The sequence below is a fragment of the Salvia hispanica genome, chromosome 4, assembly GCF_029641045.1.
Source record: "Salvia hispanica isolate PSC_SH4W2 chromosome 4, Shi_PSC_v1, whole genome shotgun sequence".
Lineage (NCBI taxonomy): Eukaryota > Viridiplantae > Streptophyta > Magnoliopsida > Lamiales > Lamiaceae > Salvia > Salvia hispanica.
In genome coordinates, this window is record NC_142695.1 from 4,318,089 (window position 1) to 4,334,460 (window position 16,372).

The following is a 16,372-nucleotide window of genomic DNA, read 5'->3' on the forward strand; positions in this document are numbered from 1 at the left end:
TTTGCATAACTATTGCAGCCAAACAAAAGAACAACCTATGTAGAAAAATCAATTGAATTATATTTGAGTTTTAAATATACCTAAAACCGTCCGCCATTAGGAGTCCCATTTATGGGCGGCACGGGTTTTAGGAGATGTTAAGAAAAATGGGTGGAAAAAAGTTAGAGGAATAAGAGTCTCACTTGTATATATTAGTTTTAAATAAAATGTGAGTGAAATGAGTTAGTGGAAGGTGAGACCCTATTACCATTTATGGTAAAAGTAAACCGGGACTCCTAATCATGGACGAACTAAAATAGAAAAACGGGACTCCTATTCGTGGACGGACTAAAATAAAAAAACGGGACTCCTATTCGTGGGCGAAGGAAGTATAAATTTTGCTGATATCTATCTTTAATATTATATATTTATATTAAATTGTAATTAATATGAAATTACTAAAATACCCCTAGATTTTTTTAAAAACTTAGTGGGGGGACCATGAGCCCCCCTGGCCCCACCTCCGCCACTGCACACGGTCCAGATGATATGGATCTTGCATGCCAATGAGTTGCACATGGGCCATGCTCTTGTGGCATCGAGATGCATGGACCGAGCAACACCCCTGCATAGTTTAACGACATTGTAACTGACTCGGTCCGCGTGATACTCTTTGGACTTGATGCCAAATACCCCCTCCTCCCACAATAAGAATCTTATTTTGCCATTGCGGTTCATCCTACAATAAGAGTCATATTTCACTTTTACCATAAATAGTAAGTAGGTCCTACATTCCACCAACTTATTTCATTCACATTTTGTTATAAATCTACTATATATATAAGTGATGCACTATTTATTAGCACTAAAAATACTTGCAAGTATACAAGGTAGATCTAGTATAGCTAATGGTCAGTACCGGGATATCAAACTCAGGGAATAAGATTGCAACTGTCTATCATATACTAAGCCTCATATACTATCCAGAGACAATGAATTTTTGCTTTGATTTGATAACTAGACATAAAGAAATAAATAAACAAATAATAGAAAATATAAAAATAAATAATATACAAAATAGGCTAAAGAATGTAGAATTTTAGGAACCACAATCAAAAGCTAATATCCAAAAGACTTCCTTGAATTACAGTTTCTAGAGTTATTAAGCTATCACAGATGTAAAATTATATCTTCTCTGGAAGCATACAATTTGTAGATTGCTACCTAGAACCGAAGTGTCCTTCCTAAAACTAAGGCAACAAATCCTAAAAGCTCCTAAGATAAATTTGCTTCATTCAAAGGCTCAAATCTCTCGATTATATTGGCAAAGACGTCAATTTCTCCTCTTTCAAATTAGACTACGCACTTCCCAGGTATTGTAGTAAAATCCACATGCATTCATAAGATGACCAGTCAAATAAACGTATAAGCACAAGAGAAATTGAAATAACTACAAGAGCTAACAAGGAAAAACAATTGAATAAATAACTCAAAATCATAGCATGTTTACCAAAAATTCTACAAAAGATATTTAATACTTATAGACAAGCAAAACAACAAAAAGTACTAGACATGAAGAAAAACAAAACAAAACCCAAGGTTGAATGATGTAGTCTTCAGTCTTCTCTTACCCGGATCTGCAGAGCTCCGCTCCAATGGAAGATGGAAGAATGAAAGTATGTGGAATATGAGATGGAAGAAGTATAAAGATGGAGAGGGTTGAAAGCTCTGAGATGGAAGAAGGTGTAGAGAGGGAGGAGGATTGGAGGCTCTGAGATGAATATTATCAATTAGGTTATGGGGTATATATAGGCAAGAAAAAGGTTTATAATTGGTAAAAAGTATCCTCCAAGTGATGGGAAGCAAGGTAAATTCGAATTCTCCAATTAATAGGAGAGATTTGGCAACAATTTCTTTCATTCCTTAATTTCCGCCTAATTTTCGCCTTATTTTGACTGCACTGTGCAACGTTCGTAAAATGACCATAACTTTCTCCACAGAACTCCGATTTAGATGTTCAAGGTACCCACGCGAAGCTCTTTAGAAGACGAAGAGAATGGTATGTATTAAGAACTGATTGAACTTCAAACTCGTTGGCAGATGGGGTCGAACATAGGCTGCTGAACCTTGACCATTTTTGCACATTTTTTCTATCATTTATCAACAAACACGTTAAAATACCAAAATGTATAATATACACAATTTAAGAACATAATTTGCAAGATTGACATTTAAAATGTGCCAAATCTAGGCCTTAATAACATGCAAATCCCGTGTTTATCAATAAGTGGGATTCATATTTCACTAACTTATTATACTCACTTTTTTTTACATTTCTTAAAACTCATGTCATAACTAAATATGACTCCTATTTCGGACGGAGGGAGTAATACACAAGCAGACCAACAAATTCCATGTCGAACTCTCTGGACAGCACATCGGCTTAATACACGAGCCGTGTGGTTAGTGATGCGGACCACACAGTTCATAGGGACCCCCTGGACTAGTATGCCTCGAGACACGAGCTGTGTGGTTCATCATCCTACCACATAGATCGTGTCTTGTGTTATCTTCTGGATCGTGACCTTTGGAATGGGCCGTGCAGTTTGATACGATCCCTCAAACCACCGCGGCTCCGCAGGCTACGCAGCAGCCAGAGACGTCAACAACACAGGTGGCAACGTCGACTGAAGCACTGGGGTGTTGGAATCTATGCCCGGTCAATGGAATTTGACCAATTATAATTTCAACGAGACATTTAATTTTGTAAAATTAAATGATATAGCTTCGATCTACGTTCGGAGTAGATGACCGTGGTATATTTATTTTCTCAAATCCGATTCCCGGTGAGTGAGAAATAATTATTTAAAGTTGTGCAAAAATTGCAAACTTAATGAGCTATGAGGGGAGATTAGGGAATAATCAAGAGAGTTAATTATCCCACATTGAAAGTTTCAACATTATTAAACTAGTATTTAATAAGAAGGATTATTACATGTAATAATTATAGTGGACTAATATGGGCTGTAAGAGCCCACATGCGCGCACACGCGCGCGCTGCCCGCCCCGCCGCGAGCCACGTGCCGCGAGCCTCGAGCCTCGAGCCCGAGCCTGCGCCCGCGCCCGCGCCCGTGCTCGTGCTCGTGCCCGTGCCCTTGTCCTTGGACTTGGACTTGGATCTTGGCAATTGGTCTTTGGGTGGTCTTTGGGCTGTTCTTTGGGCCTGGTCGTGGGCTTGGTGCTTGGGCCTAGTTGCGGGCTTGGCCCAAGTCTAGTGGGACTAGTTCTTTTTAGACCACCACCGTTTCCACGTCAGCGAGCCAAGCGGGATGCCACCTCGTCAGTATGACGCGGTAAGCCAACGTGGCTGACACGTGATAGTCCACGTCGTGAACGAATCTAGAAGCTTCTAGACTCAGCCTCTCTAGCTCTGAGCGCGTAACGGCTTGTAACGCCCGAACGTTACAGCTCGTAACCGACGACCGTTACGGTCTAGCATTAATGACGGTCATTATGGTCGTTGACCCCCTGCAGTGGACCGAGCCTATAAATAGGCTAGCCATTCCATGCATTCTACACATCATGAAACACTAGAAAGCATTCTGCATCATAAGCTCTCTCTCTATGCATTGTTCTTCTGTCGAAGCTCTGCCCTCTCCTCCATCCAGTTCGCCGGAGCTCTGCTGATAGCGGTGCTGCTTCATCAGAGACGTAGCCGTTTTATCTTTGGGGACGAAACGCCAATCCGAAGAGCACTATCGGGGCGTATCTCGTCTTGCGGAAAGAGGCCTCCTCGACTCAGCTAATTTCCTTTTCAATTTATTAGTTTTGAATCCTCTTTTGTAATTTCGGTTCAGTTAGCTCTTGTATTCCTTCTTGTAAGTCCTAAAACCAACAATCGCAAGACGAGATATAACTTGCTTTTGAAGGGATCTGGACCTAAAACTGAAACTAAAACTTTCGAAACTATAATCACTTTTGCTGGAGATGTCGACTGAATCCAACACCGCCGCTGCCACCAATCCGGCCACCACCGCCGCCATCATCTCTTCCACCATGGCGAACACCGGACCAATCCCCACAATGGTCCCTACCCCTGGGTTCACCTCTTCGTCTACATTGTCATGGGGGTTTACGAACCCCTTTGGGCCCACTGTTGGATCATCCTCCAGTGGGTCGGTTGGTTCCACTTTTAGTGGTTCCTTCGGATCCTTCAATGGATCGAGTGTTGGGGCCTTCGGGTCCAACACGGGTACCGGTTCCTTCGGATCTGGTACGACCATGGCGGGCTCTACGCCCAACATGAATGGTAGGGGCCCTATGCCCAACCATGTTGTTGGCTCCTTCGGGGGCAACATGAATGGTTCATTCCAAGGACCAAGTGCGGCACCGTTGGCACCTAGAATGATGCCACCCGCCGAGAAGCCACCTAAATTTGGAGGAGCTGACTTCAAGAGGTGGTATCAAAAGATGTTGTTCTACTTGACAACATTGGGCATCGCCAACTTCCTCACGGAGAACGAGCCGCCCACGCCAAGTGATCAAGAGACAAGTGTTGAGGTCATGGCGGACTATGAAGCATGGCGCAAAGGAGATTATCTTTGTAAAAATTTTATTCTAAGTGCATTAGATGATAGTTTGTACAATGTATACTCCCTTGTAACCACATCAAAAGAGATGTGGGAAAGCCTAGAGAAAAAATATAGTATCGACAATGCCGCCGGTACGGAACATGTTGTAGTATCCAAATTCATGGACTACAAAATGGTCGACTCTAGACCGGTCATGGAACAAGTTCAAGAGTTCCAAATGATCATCCACGGACTCGCGGCTGAAGGGATGAATTTGCCCGACAACTTTGTGCGGTGCATACTCATTGAGAAGCTTCCTCCTGGTTGGAAGGACTTCAAGCACTACCTCAAGCACAAGCGAAAGAAGATGAGTCTTGAAGACTTGATCGTGAAGCTGCGCATTGAAGCGGATGTGCGCAAGATCGATCAAGGCTAAGGGCTTTAGCCCACTTGATGCCAAAGCCAACCTGTTGGAGCTGAGCGGACCCTCCAACAAACGCTCCCGCCCAAATCAGAAAGACAAAGGGAAGGGAAAGCAGCCTACAAAGAAGTTTGAAGGCGAATGCTACAAGTGTGGCAAAGTTGGCCACTTTGCCAAAGACTGCCGCAGCAAGAAGAAGAAGCCGGCAGCCCACGTCGTTGAGAAAGAGTTCAAGGACTGGAATGAAGATGACCTCGTTGCCGTGGTCACTGAAGAAGTCAACATTGTTGACAACAAATGCGGCTGGTACATCGACACCGGCGCTACTGCTCATGTTTACTCCGATAGGAGCAAGTTTGTCTCCTACGCTGCTGTTGAAGGGAGGAAGATCAACATGGGGAATCAAGCATCGTCCGAGGTCCTCGGCATTGGCAATGTGATACTCATGATGACATCTGGAGTCACGATCACTTTGAAGGATGTGCTACATGTCCCGGACATCCGCAAGAACCTAGTGTCAGGATCAATACTAGTTAATAAGGGGTTTAAACTTGTATTCGAGTCTGATAGGTTTGTTTTGTACAAGTTTGGGAAGTCCCTCGGAAAAGGTTATGTAACCGACGGACTTTTCAAACTTAGTGTGGCTACGCGCCTTGTTCCAAAGCCTTTGGCTAACAATAATAATAAAGCATCTACTTCCTCTTATTTGACCGAGTCTTCAAATTTGTGGCATTGTAGATTGGGACATGTAAATTCAAAAGCCGTAAAAAGATTAGTAAATTTAGATTTACTAAAGGCAATTGAAGTAGATACCCAAGACAAATGTGAAATATGTCTTGAGGCAAAAATGACTAAGTTACCGTTTCACTCAGTTGAACGAAAAACAAAACCCCTTGAATTAATTCACACGGATGTATGTGATTTAAAGATGGTGCAAACTAGAGGTGGTAAAAAGTACTTTATCACTTTTATAGATGATTGCACAAGATATTGTTATATTTATCTTCTAAGAAGTAAAGATGAAGCAATCGAAGCGTTCAAAAATTATAAGAACGAAGTTGAGAATAAACTTGGTTGTAAAATCAAAGCGATTCGAAGTGATAGAGGAGGCGAGTATGTAGCCCCGTTTGAGGAGTTATGCAACGCAAGTGGTATAATTCATCAAACAACTGCTCCATACTCACCACAATCTAATGATGTAGCGGAACGCAAAAATCGAACTCTAAAAGAGATGATGAATGCGTTACTACTAAGTTCAGGATTACCCCAGAACATGTCGGGGGAGGCTATTTTGACAGCCAACTATATCCTAAACAAAATTCCACTCAAAGGAAAAGACATCACTCCTTATGAATTGTGGAAAGGTAGGAAACCATCCTACAAATACCTCAAAGTGTGGGGGTGTTTGGCCAAGGTGATGGTTCCCCCGTCTAAAGAAGTTACAATTGGCCCTAAAACAGTCGATTGTATCTTCATTGGATATGCACTTAACAGTAGTGCATATAGATTTGTTGTTCACAAGTCTGAAATATCGACTATTACAGTAGGAACAACAATCGAGTCAAGGAATGTCGTATTTCTCGAAAATACATTTCCTTGCAAGGACAAAGAAGAAGTCCCCATCAATTCCGAGACAAGAATTGAAGATGAGGCCACTAGTTCTAAAACAGTGGATGAAGCCACTAGTTCTAAATCCGCGGATGAAGAGCCTAAATCGCGCAAGCGAGTGAGGCATGATCCAAGTGATGCAGTACTAAGACGTGGTAGTAGGGTCAGAACACCAAAAACATTTGGTCCTGACTACATTGCTTTTATGTTGGATGAAGAGCCAACGTCAATAAAAGTAGCATTCGATGGCCCAGACGGGTTATATTGGAGAGAAGCTGTTCAAAGCGAAATTGACTCAATTTTGCTAAACCACACTTGGGTGTTGGTTGATTTGCCCGAAGGTGCCAAACCTTTAGGGTGCAAATGGGTGCTTAAAAGAAAATTTAAGGCCAATGGAACAGTGGATAAGTATAAAGCCCGATTGGTAGTAAAGGGTTTTAAACAAAAGGAAGGACATGACTTCTTCGATACCTATTCACCTGTAACGAGGATTACATCTATCCGAGTGCTTCTCGCGATTGCTGCATTGCACAACCTTGAGATTCATCAAATGGATGTTAAGACTGCGTTTCTAAATTGTGAACTAGAGGATGAAATCTATATGGAACAACCCGAAGGGTTTGTAGTGCCCGGACAAGAAAAGAAGGTATGCAAACTGGTTAAGTCCCTCTATGGATTAAAACAAGCGCCGTTGCAATGACACTTGAAGTTTGATAATGTGATGTTATCAAATGGGTTTAAAATCAACGAGTGTGACAAATGTGTCTATATTAAGAGCACTAATAATGGGTACGTTATAGTGTGTCTCTACGTTGATGACATGTTAATCATGGGGAGTACCACTCAAGTGATTAACGAGACAAAAGCCATGTTAAAGAGAAACTTTGACATGAAAGACATGGGTCTAGCCGATGTAATTCTTGGAATGAAAATTCTAAGAACATCTAATGGAATCATCTTAACCCAATCTCATTATGTTGAGAAGATATTGAAGAAATTCAATGCCTATGATGGCGTGCCGGTTAATACTCCAATTGAACTCAATGTTCACTTGAGCAAAAACAAGGGCGAACCCGTTGCACAAGAAGAATATGCACGGGTCATTGGGTGCATTATGTACTTAACTAATTGCACTCGGTCGGACATTGCTTGTGCCGTGAACATGTTGAGTCGCTACACGAGTAATCCGAGCAAAGAGCATTGGAGAGCTCTTGTAAGGGTTTTGAGATATCTAAAACATACTCAAAATCATGGGCTACACTTTTCGAGATACCCCCGGTACTTGAAGGGTACTGTGATGCGAATTGGATATCCGACAATAAGGACTCACTTTCAACAAGTGGATACGTCTTTACTATTGGGGGTGGTGCTGTCTCGTGGAAATCCACGAAACAGACATGTATAGCCCGTTCAACTATGGAATCAGAATTCATAGCTTTAGATAAAGCTGGGGAAGAAGCTGAATGGCTTAAGAACTTCCTTGAGGATATTCCAGGTTGGTGTAAGCCAGTGCCTCCAGTGTTGATTCACTGTGATAGCCAAGCCGCTATCGGGGGGGCGAACAATGGCTTCTATAACGGCAAGTCTCGACATATTCGACGACGACATAATACCGTGAGACATTTGATCACAACAGGCGTGATTACAATTGACTATGTGAAGTCAATAGATAATCTAGCGGATCCGCTAACCAAAGGGTTAAATCGTCATCAAATGAATAAGTTGCTAGAGGGAATGGGTTTGAAATCCACAAACTAAAGAATTGTCATAGTGGTAACCCAACCATGATGACTGGAGATCCCAAGAACTTGGTTCAATGGGAAAACTAAGCTATGAGAGTTCGTGAGAAACACTCATCGACCTCTATTCCCTAGAGAGCAATAGAGTGTTTGAAAACTTGCCTTGTGGTGAGGATAAGTCTATGACTTTTAATGATTTCTAAGGATCTCAAGGAGATTGAGTTCTCAAAGAGACCGAGGAGGGCAAGATACTCGAATAGAAATCACCTATGTAAGTGTGAAGTGTGGCCGCTTCAAATTACACACTTATGAATCCAAAGTGGTGTCCAAGGCCGCAAAGGAGACAAAACGTGAGAACGGATGAGGTTGAGGTGTTTAAGTGTTAACACCATTGTCTCGGTGCACGCCGTGGGGGACTAGTTCAAAGCATCGCGCTACTAGGCCGCCTGTGTATCCGATGGCGTTGACTATGGAAGGTTCAAAGCTAAAAGCTACCTATCCTTATGCTTATATACCTCTCGAGGGTTGAGCTTGTGTCTGCATGCATTTGCATTTGGCTATTTCCACTCATGTGGGGGATTGTTGGAATCTATGCCCGGTCAATGGACTTTGACCAATTATAATTTCAACGAGACATTTAATTTTGTAAAATTAAATGATATAGCGTCGATCTACGTTCGGAGTAGATGACCGTGGTATATTTATTTTCTCAAATCCGATTCCCGGTGAGTGAGAAATAATTGTTTAAAGTTGTGCAAAAATTGCAAACTTAATGAGCTATGAGAGGAGATTAGGGAATAATTAAGAGAGTTAATTATCACACATTGAAAGTTTCAACCTTATTAAACTAGTATTTAATAAGAAGGATTATTACATGTAATAATTATAGCGGACTAAGATGGGCTGTAAGAGCCCACGCGCGCGCCGTGCTCGTGCCCGTGCCCGTGCCCGCGCCCGTGCCCTTGTCCTTGGACTTGGACTTGGATCTTGGCAATTGGTCTTTGGGCTGTTCTTTGGGCCTGGTCGTGGGCTTGGTGCTTGGGCCTAGTTGCGGGCTTGGCCCAAGTCTAGTGGGACTAGTTCTTTTTAGACCACCACCGTTTCCACGTCAGCGAGCCAAGCGGGATGCCACCTCGTCAGTATGACGCGGTAAGCCAACGTGGCTGACACGTGATAGTCCACGTCGTGAACGAATCTAGAAGCTTCTAGACTCAGCCTCTCTAGCTCTGAGCGCGTAACGGCTTGTAACGCCCGAACGTTACAGCTCGTAACCGACGACCGTTACGGTCTAGCATTAATGACGGCCATTATGGCCGTTGACCCCCTGCAGTGGACCGAGCCTATAAATAGGCTAGCCATTCCATGCATTCTACACATCATCAAACACTAGAAAGCATTCTGCATCATAAGCTCTCTCTCTATGCATTGTTCTTCTGTCGAAGCTCTGCCCTCTCCTCCATCCAGTTCGCCGGAGCTCTGCTGATAGCGGTGCTGCTTCATCAGAGACGTAGCCGTTTTATCTTTGGGGACGAAACGCCAATCCGAAGAGCACTACCGGGGCGTATCTCGTCTTGCGGAAAGAGGCCTCCTCGACTCGGCTAATTTCCTTTTCAATTTATTAGTTTTGAATCCTCTTTTGTAATTTCGGTTTAGTTAGCTCTTGTATTCCTTCTTGTAAGTCCTAAAACCAACATGGGGAAGACTGCGACAGAAGATCGTGGAAAGAAGAAACAAGATACCATCGCAAGCACGAAGCCGAAGATGAACGCTCTCCCGCCGAACAAGCTCGGCAGCTACGGCACAAAATAGTTAGCAATCAGTTGTTATTTCATATTTTAATATGTTTATGTTTAGTTATTTTTGGATAATATTCCATTCGTCCCCCAAATTTTGTCATCATTTGACTCGGCACGGATTTTAAGAAATGTAATAGAAAATAGGTTAGAAAAAGTTAGTGGCATGTGGGTCCTACTTTTATATATTAGTTTTAAAATAAAATGTGAGTGAGAATGAGTTGGTGGAATGTATGGTCCACTACCAAAAATGGTAAAAGTGAAATGTGACAAATTTTTAGGGACGGGCGAAAAAGGAAATAGGTGACAAATTTTCAGGGACGGAGGGAGTAGTATTTTAATATTTTATTTTCTTTTTGGAGTCGAGCGTAATTATAAGCTTCGTTCCGGGGTTTCTTTGTTGATTTTGTCCCGAGATGAATAGGATGAGGTCAAATCAACCCTAGGGTCCTTAGATTATAAATAGGGCTTTTGTTCATGAACTCATTATGAATGAAAATATTATTTTGCCCAACTAATTATTGAAGACTCTACTAACCCTAGATATTGAGTTACCCGACGGAAAAGACTTCCGCGCACAACCAAATCCTGCCTACGCCGATCGTACGATTGGACGCCAGAGAGATTATTGATCGTTGAAGAAAGTCGACGGTTATCGTTAAGAGAAAAGATCTTAACACAGTTCTCCTTTGTTTTGACTTTGTCCTTTCCTTATTTTTCTCTCACTCCAATACCTACCACAATAAAATCAACTTAAAATAAGTCTATAAATACTTTAAAAAATGTAAAAAATTGAAAGAAAGAATTATTATTACTACAATTTAATTCACACTGTTAACTATACTTGCCTTATCTAAAATCCCAACATAACATGTCTCTCACGTTGGCTACCGATCCACTTTTCCAGTTTGGTTTGCAGTCGGTTTGCTTAATCTCATCGGTCCGGTTCGGTTCAGTTCATAATACTAACTGCGGTCGGTTCGGTTCTGCGGTCGGTTAGGTTCTGTATTGGTGGGACACACACATAATCGGATTGAATTGTGCCCTCTTTGCTTCTCCAGCTTTGAGATTTCATTTTATCCATCAAAATCTGAACCTGCTTCTAAATTTCTAACTATTTTTCCAGGTATCTCCCGCTCTCTCTCCCACACACGTTCATCTGGATTTTTTAATGGAGCCTATTGCAGTTCTTGTATATTGATTTATCTGACGCCACACAACTGTACTTTATCATCTGGATTTTCTCACACTTATCTATGGCTAGTGCTACATTGATTTGTGAATTCGTGCTAAAATACTTTCTGAGTATCAATTGTTCATAATAATGATTGTCGCTTTTGAATTTCTTTTCCTTGTGGTTTCGTTCACCTTCAACATTACTGAATTGAAAATTTGAACTCCTGTGCTTGCAGCAGAGAGAGAAGTCATGGACCTTCAAACTCCATGTAACGCCTGTACATTGATTAACCGAAAACCAGCATCTCCTAAACTCTCATTTTCCAGAAACAACGTCAGCATGCGCAAATACCGATGTAAAACGGTTTCAGAGCTCCAATCAACAGCCTCTGTGAACGGGGGTGCCAGCCCCTCTCCGGTTCCATCGCACAAAATCACGGTACATGACCGTCAGCGCGATGTCGTCCATGAATTTTATGTCCCTGAGGTAATATCTTACGCGCATTGCTAGTGTTAGTAGTCAATTAAGTGATTGTCTCTTCTACAAGCTAATGGAGAGATAATTTGTAGGACCAATATATCTTGCACACTGCAGAGGATCAGGATATAAAGTTACCTTTTGCTTGCAGACATGGTATTGTTCTATTCTGAAGAATGCATTCTCATAGATTCTATTGTACATAAATCTGTGGAAAATACTAGTACATAAAAAATGGTACTATTTTTGATCTAATGTTTAGGAATCTGTTTAACTGAAGTCACTGTGCCATTGGTTAGAGTTAGCCATTATTTTCAAATGAATTTATCCTGATTGGAGATGAGATTGGAAGGGAGTTAGCCATTATTCTCAAATGAATCTATTCTGATTGGAGATGAGATTGGGAGGTCATTCAATTTGTGAGACCTTGCTTGTCGTGTAGGATGACTATGAGTTATGAAGTGTTTATCATCTTATGTTATTTACTATTCCTGCATACCTGTACTTTTCTGTAAGAGAGGCTTTCTAAAATTAGATGTCATCTGTCAATGTACAGCTTTTCAAATCATTGCATAGCACTAGTGCAGCACTTTATTATGCGGCTTGATGCCTTGATCTTTTCACAATGCTCCCCGGGAAAAAAAACCGTAACTTCTTATCACCATTGGATGCTGCGTTGTCATGCTGAAGGTTAAGGGGGTCATTAGGAAGTATACAGTATATCACAAGAAATTTTACATCAATGCATTTGCATATTAAAACTTCCTCTGTATAGAATGCTTCTGCACTAGTGAATAGTTAGGAAACATGACCTATCTTGACCATGTCTTACGTTAGTAGCTTTGAGACTTAGAACTTACTATTCTGTGTTTAAAATAACTGAATAATTAAAGAGAAAGGATGCGACTTGAAGAGTTGAAATGTATTTGGAGGACAGATACAATTTGAGCTAACATTAATCATGAGTTATAGTGCTTGACTGTGTGTTTGGAAGACATTGTTGAATTAAGAGTTCTTGAGTTAATACTTAACAATTATCACAATGATGGACTTATTCAAGCCTGATTAAAATAATTGAATATGTGCAATTCATTGAAGATTGACATATAGAGCACCTCAAGCTCTCTGTTTACAGTTTAAGTAAACCTCAAGATTTCTTTGATCACTTGGAATTATGAAGTAGCTTGGGGACTTTGGGGCTGAATATTAGCCTAAGTGAAATAGCTTCTCATCCCCTCATTGTTTAGGTCTGTTTAGTCAGGGTGGTTGGGTGGGATTCTGCTGCCAATACATTCAGATAGTGTGAATAGAAGTACTCTACCAATCTCAAGGATAAATTTGAACAATATGAGCTACCTATGATTTTGACTCGTAATAAATGAAGCAAGATGTTTTTTCCCTTGTTAACCCTCTTTCTTGCAGGCTGTTGTACCAGCTGTGCTGTCCGTATAAAGTCTGGGGAACTCAAACAGCCAGAAGCACTAGGGATATCTGCTGAATTAAAAGCTAAGGTATGTTGTATATTACTTGCTAGGGAAATGGCATGAAATACTCGTAAATTTTTTAACAAATAGTTGTAGAGTACATTTTGAGTAAATTTTGAACAAATACTCGTAAATTTTAGCTAAATGGGTTCTCCATTTTTGGAAGATCAATGCTAAATTATGTACACGTTGTTCGTACAGTTTTGACGACCAACGCATAACAAGTTGTTTTTGAGGGTTTTTATGGCATTAGTAGTTTTCTGAGTCCAATGTTACTCACCAATTCTTTGTGATTTTATGGAAGCTAGTAGGTATAATTTTTTTTTGTTTTGGATTCCTTAAGTGTGGAAAAAAGATTACCTGAATCAGTTGATTGATCAATTGTTATGATTAAATCATCTTATTATAAGGATGTGTTATATTTTTGTTTTATTAGAAGACAAAGACTCTTATGGTATAGAGGTGGGTCTCGTCAAGAAAATTAGTGAATAATTCGGTGGTAGACAGACCAGACCTTTAGGTTTAATGGGGAAATTTGTGATCATGGAAAGATGGGGTCACTTGACCCACTTCATTTCTTTCATCCATAAGATTTCAGTTTCTCCCCCACAGAAAAGGTTATTTGGTTGCCCTTGGCCCTGACTATGTTAATTTGGTTCCACTTGTCATTCTCTGAGTTGATTCATGCCTATGAAGAGAATGGATGAATATATGCAGTAGAGAAGGCCATCTAGTTGATAGATTTTCTTAATTTACTTGTTTCGGTTAACTATTTATCCAAGTTAGAGGTCTGAGGAAAAAGTCATTGGTGGAAAGAATCCTGCATTGAGATGATTGTGATTGAAATATGAATTCTGTGGATATCTTCTTTATCCTTTCAACTATATAAGGAAACTTTTTAGCATAGGCTGACATGATGCTAGAGATCTAATCATTCTCAAAGAGCACTGAGTTAGCTGATTAGCTCCCCCAGAATATGTTTATGCTATAAATTTTTAAAACTTTCTTTTATGTAGCAATTGTTGATATTTTGATACAGTTATTTGTACACTATAATCCGCTGAATTAATCAGTATGTTACTTAAGGGGGTAGTTTCCTCGACTGATGCACAATCATAATACTGGAGTACAATTTATCATAATAAATCTCAATTTTCATTAGTGTGTACTGTTTAATAAGAATGTTAATTAGAAACTTAAGCTTCTTATATGTCCCATTGAGTAATAAAGGAAATTTGAACTTCCATGGCTTTCTGCAGCTTCTAGAAATTGATTATCAATTTCCAATCAAGAGGTGTTATTTATCTTTTTCATAATAATGATGATGTTTAAACAATTGGTTTAAAATATCCATTAGTGTCTGCTTTAGATAATACTTGATGTTGAAGAATCCAAATAAATGACTCCCAGAAAGTTTGTCATCAGAGCTGAAATTTTGACCTTCTCTGAAGTTTGAATTGAAGGGAAAAAAATTAATTCCTGGAACTGAGGTTTTCACTTAAGTTTTCCCATTACATTTCTAATTCTTGAACCAACAAAATGTATTTACTGTTAACATTGGCTATTATGTTCAACACGAACCTTTATAGTTCTGATGGAATTTGATTGTAGTTGCATCTTGGCGATATACTGGGTTAATGGATGCGAAGTTATAGAATTCTAAAATCAGTCTGGTATCGTACTTATCTAAAACTCATTGTGCTACAACCCAAGCAGTCTGTGTTTATGAAAGTTCAGAAAACAGCCATCCTCACCTTGAGCATGACTATAGCGCTTGATCTTGTTTCGTGGAACTAGTAGTGCTGGGTTTTGTAAGTTTTTTTCACTGGTCTTGAATTCACTGGTTTTTTTCACTGATTCTTCTAAACTATCTATGTTTTATAGCAAGATTATGATACCCAATATGTTTAGTAGGGGATTGAAAAATGTCTGTTTTAAATTAGTTAGCTTGATTTTTTTTCAAGGATTTCTCAATGAGTGGAAGAAGATATTCCACCATCTGAGCTACATTTGGCCTTCTGATACGTGCTACCTGTTGTTATGATTACAAACTGGCGTAGCTTTCATCAATTCCTTGCTATCTCTTCTATCTGTTTTAAGTATCATTTATGTGATGTGACTCTATTTTGAGCTGAGATGAGCTTCGAGAGTATACTGAGAAATGATTTTATACCAACTAAATCAACATTTGATGGAGAATGGATTATGTAGAGCTCTAGGGGTAGATTGCTATACCCAGGTCGCCATCTCATTTGATTGTCTGTACTTCTATCAGAATTTATACTGAAATTGCTATTAACATTGTGATGTCACTCCAACATCTTTACTTACTAATTCTTCCTTGCTTATCTTTCCTGAATCTCATTTCATATTTTATTTCCTTGTGATCGATGTAGGGGTATGCGCTTTTGTGTGTTGGCTTCCCATCGTCTGACCTGGAGGTTGAAACGCAAGACGAGGATGAGGTAGTATATTATCTACATCTCAACACTGATTCCGCATGTTACTAGAACAACCAGTTCCCTTTATTGGACAAGATAAGTAGCACAATTAGTTCCATTTATTAGACAAGATAAGCATAACTTTGAAGACGTGCATCAATGACTATTTATAAGGGGTAATTGCTCATACATAGACGAACTTTCACTCAATTTTTGTTTTGCATATAAACTAGAATTCACTTACATGAACTTTTAATTGTTCCTATAATTCACAAATCAATGTCATTGTAACCAATTGTCTACTTTATATCATTATGTGGAGCTATGACTAATAAACTATATGACTGCAGGTGTATTGGCTACAATTTGGCAGATATTTTGCTCGTGGACCTATTGTAAGTCTTATCAACAAATTTCATAATCTGCATTAGAATTTAACTGCTTGTAATGGTAATGCCAAATTTAAAATCCTGCAGGAAAGAGATGACTATGCATTAGAATTGGCCATGGCAGATGAGTAAGGTACGATCTATCTAGTGAAAAGCAATGTAGTTGTGTATTAATCCACTCACATATTTTTCGAAATATAGTCTGAATTTCATGAATATATAACCCAAAACGATGTTGTCTTTACAATAACTAACTTGAGATGTCTTCTCATAAAGAAACATTATTCTCAATC

The 16,372-nt window shown here is 40.0% G+C and overlaps 1 protein-coding gene across 1 annotated transcript; it reads left to right on the forward strand.

Annotated features, from left to right (window-relative positions):
* Nucleotides 1–11,157: 11,157 nt before the first annotated feature.
* FDC2 (2Fe-2S ferredoxin-like superfamily protein) lies at nt 11,158–16,370 on the forward strand. Its single transcript, XM_089057171.1, has 7 exons — nt 11,158–11,237; nt 11,524–11,774; nt 11,858–11,921; nt 13,188–13,276; nt 15,646–15,714; nt 16,041–16,085; nt 16,167–16,370. The coding sequence occupies exons 2-7, from the start codon at nt 11,538–11,540 to the stop codon at nt 16,209–16,211; spliced, it is 549 nt and encodes a 182-aa protein (XP_088913297.1). The 5' UTR covers nt 11,158–11,237; nt 11,524–11,537; the 3' UTR covers nt 16,212–16,370.
* The last annotated feature ends 2 nt before the right edge of the window (nt 16,371–16,372 follow it).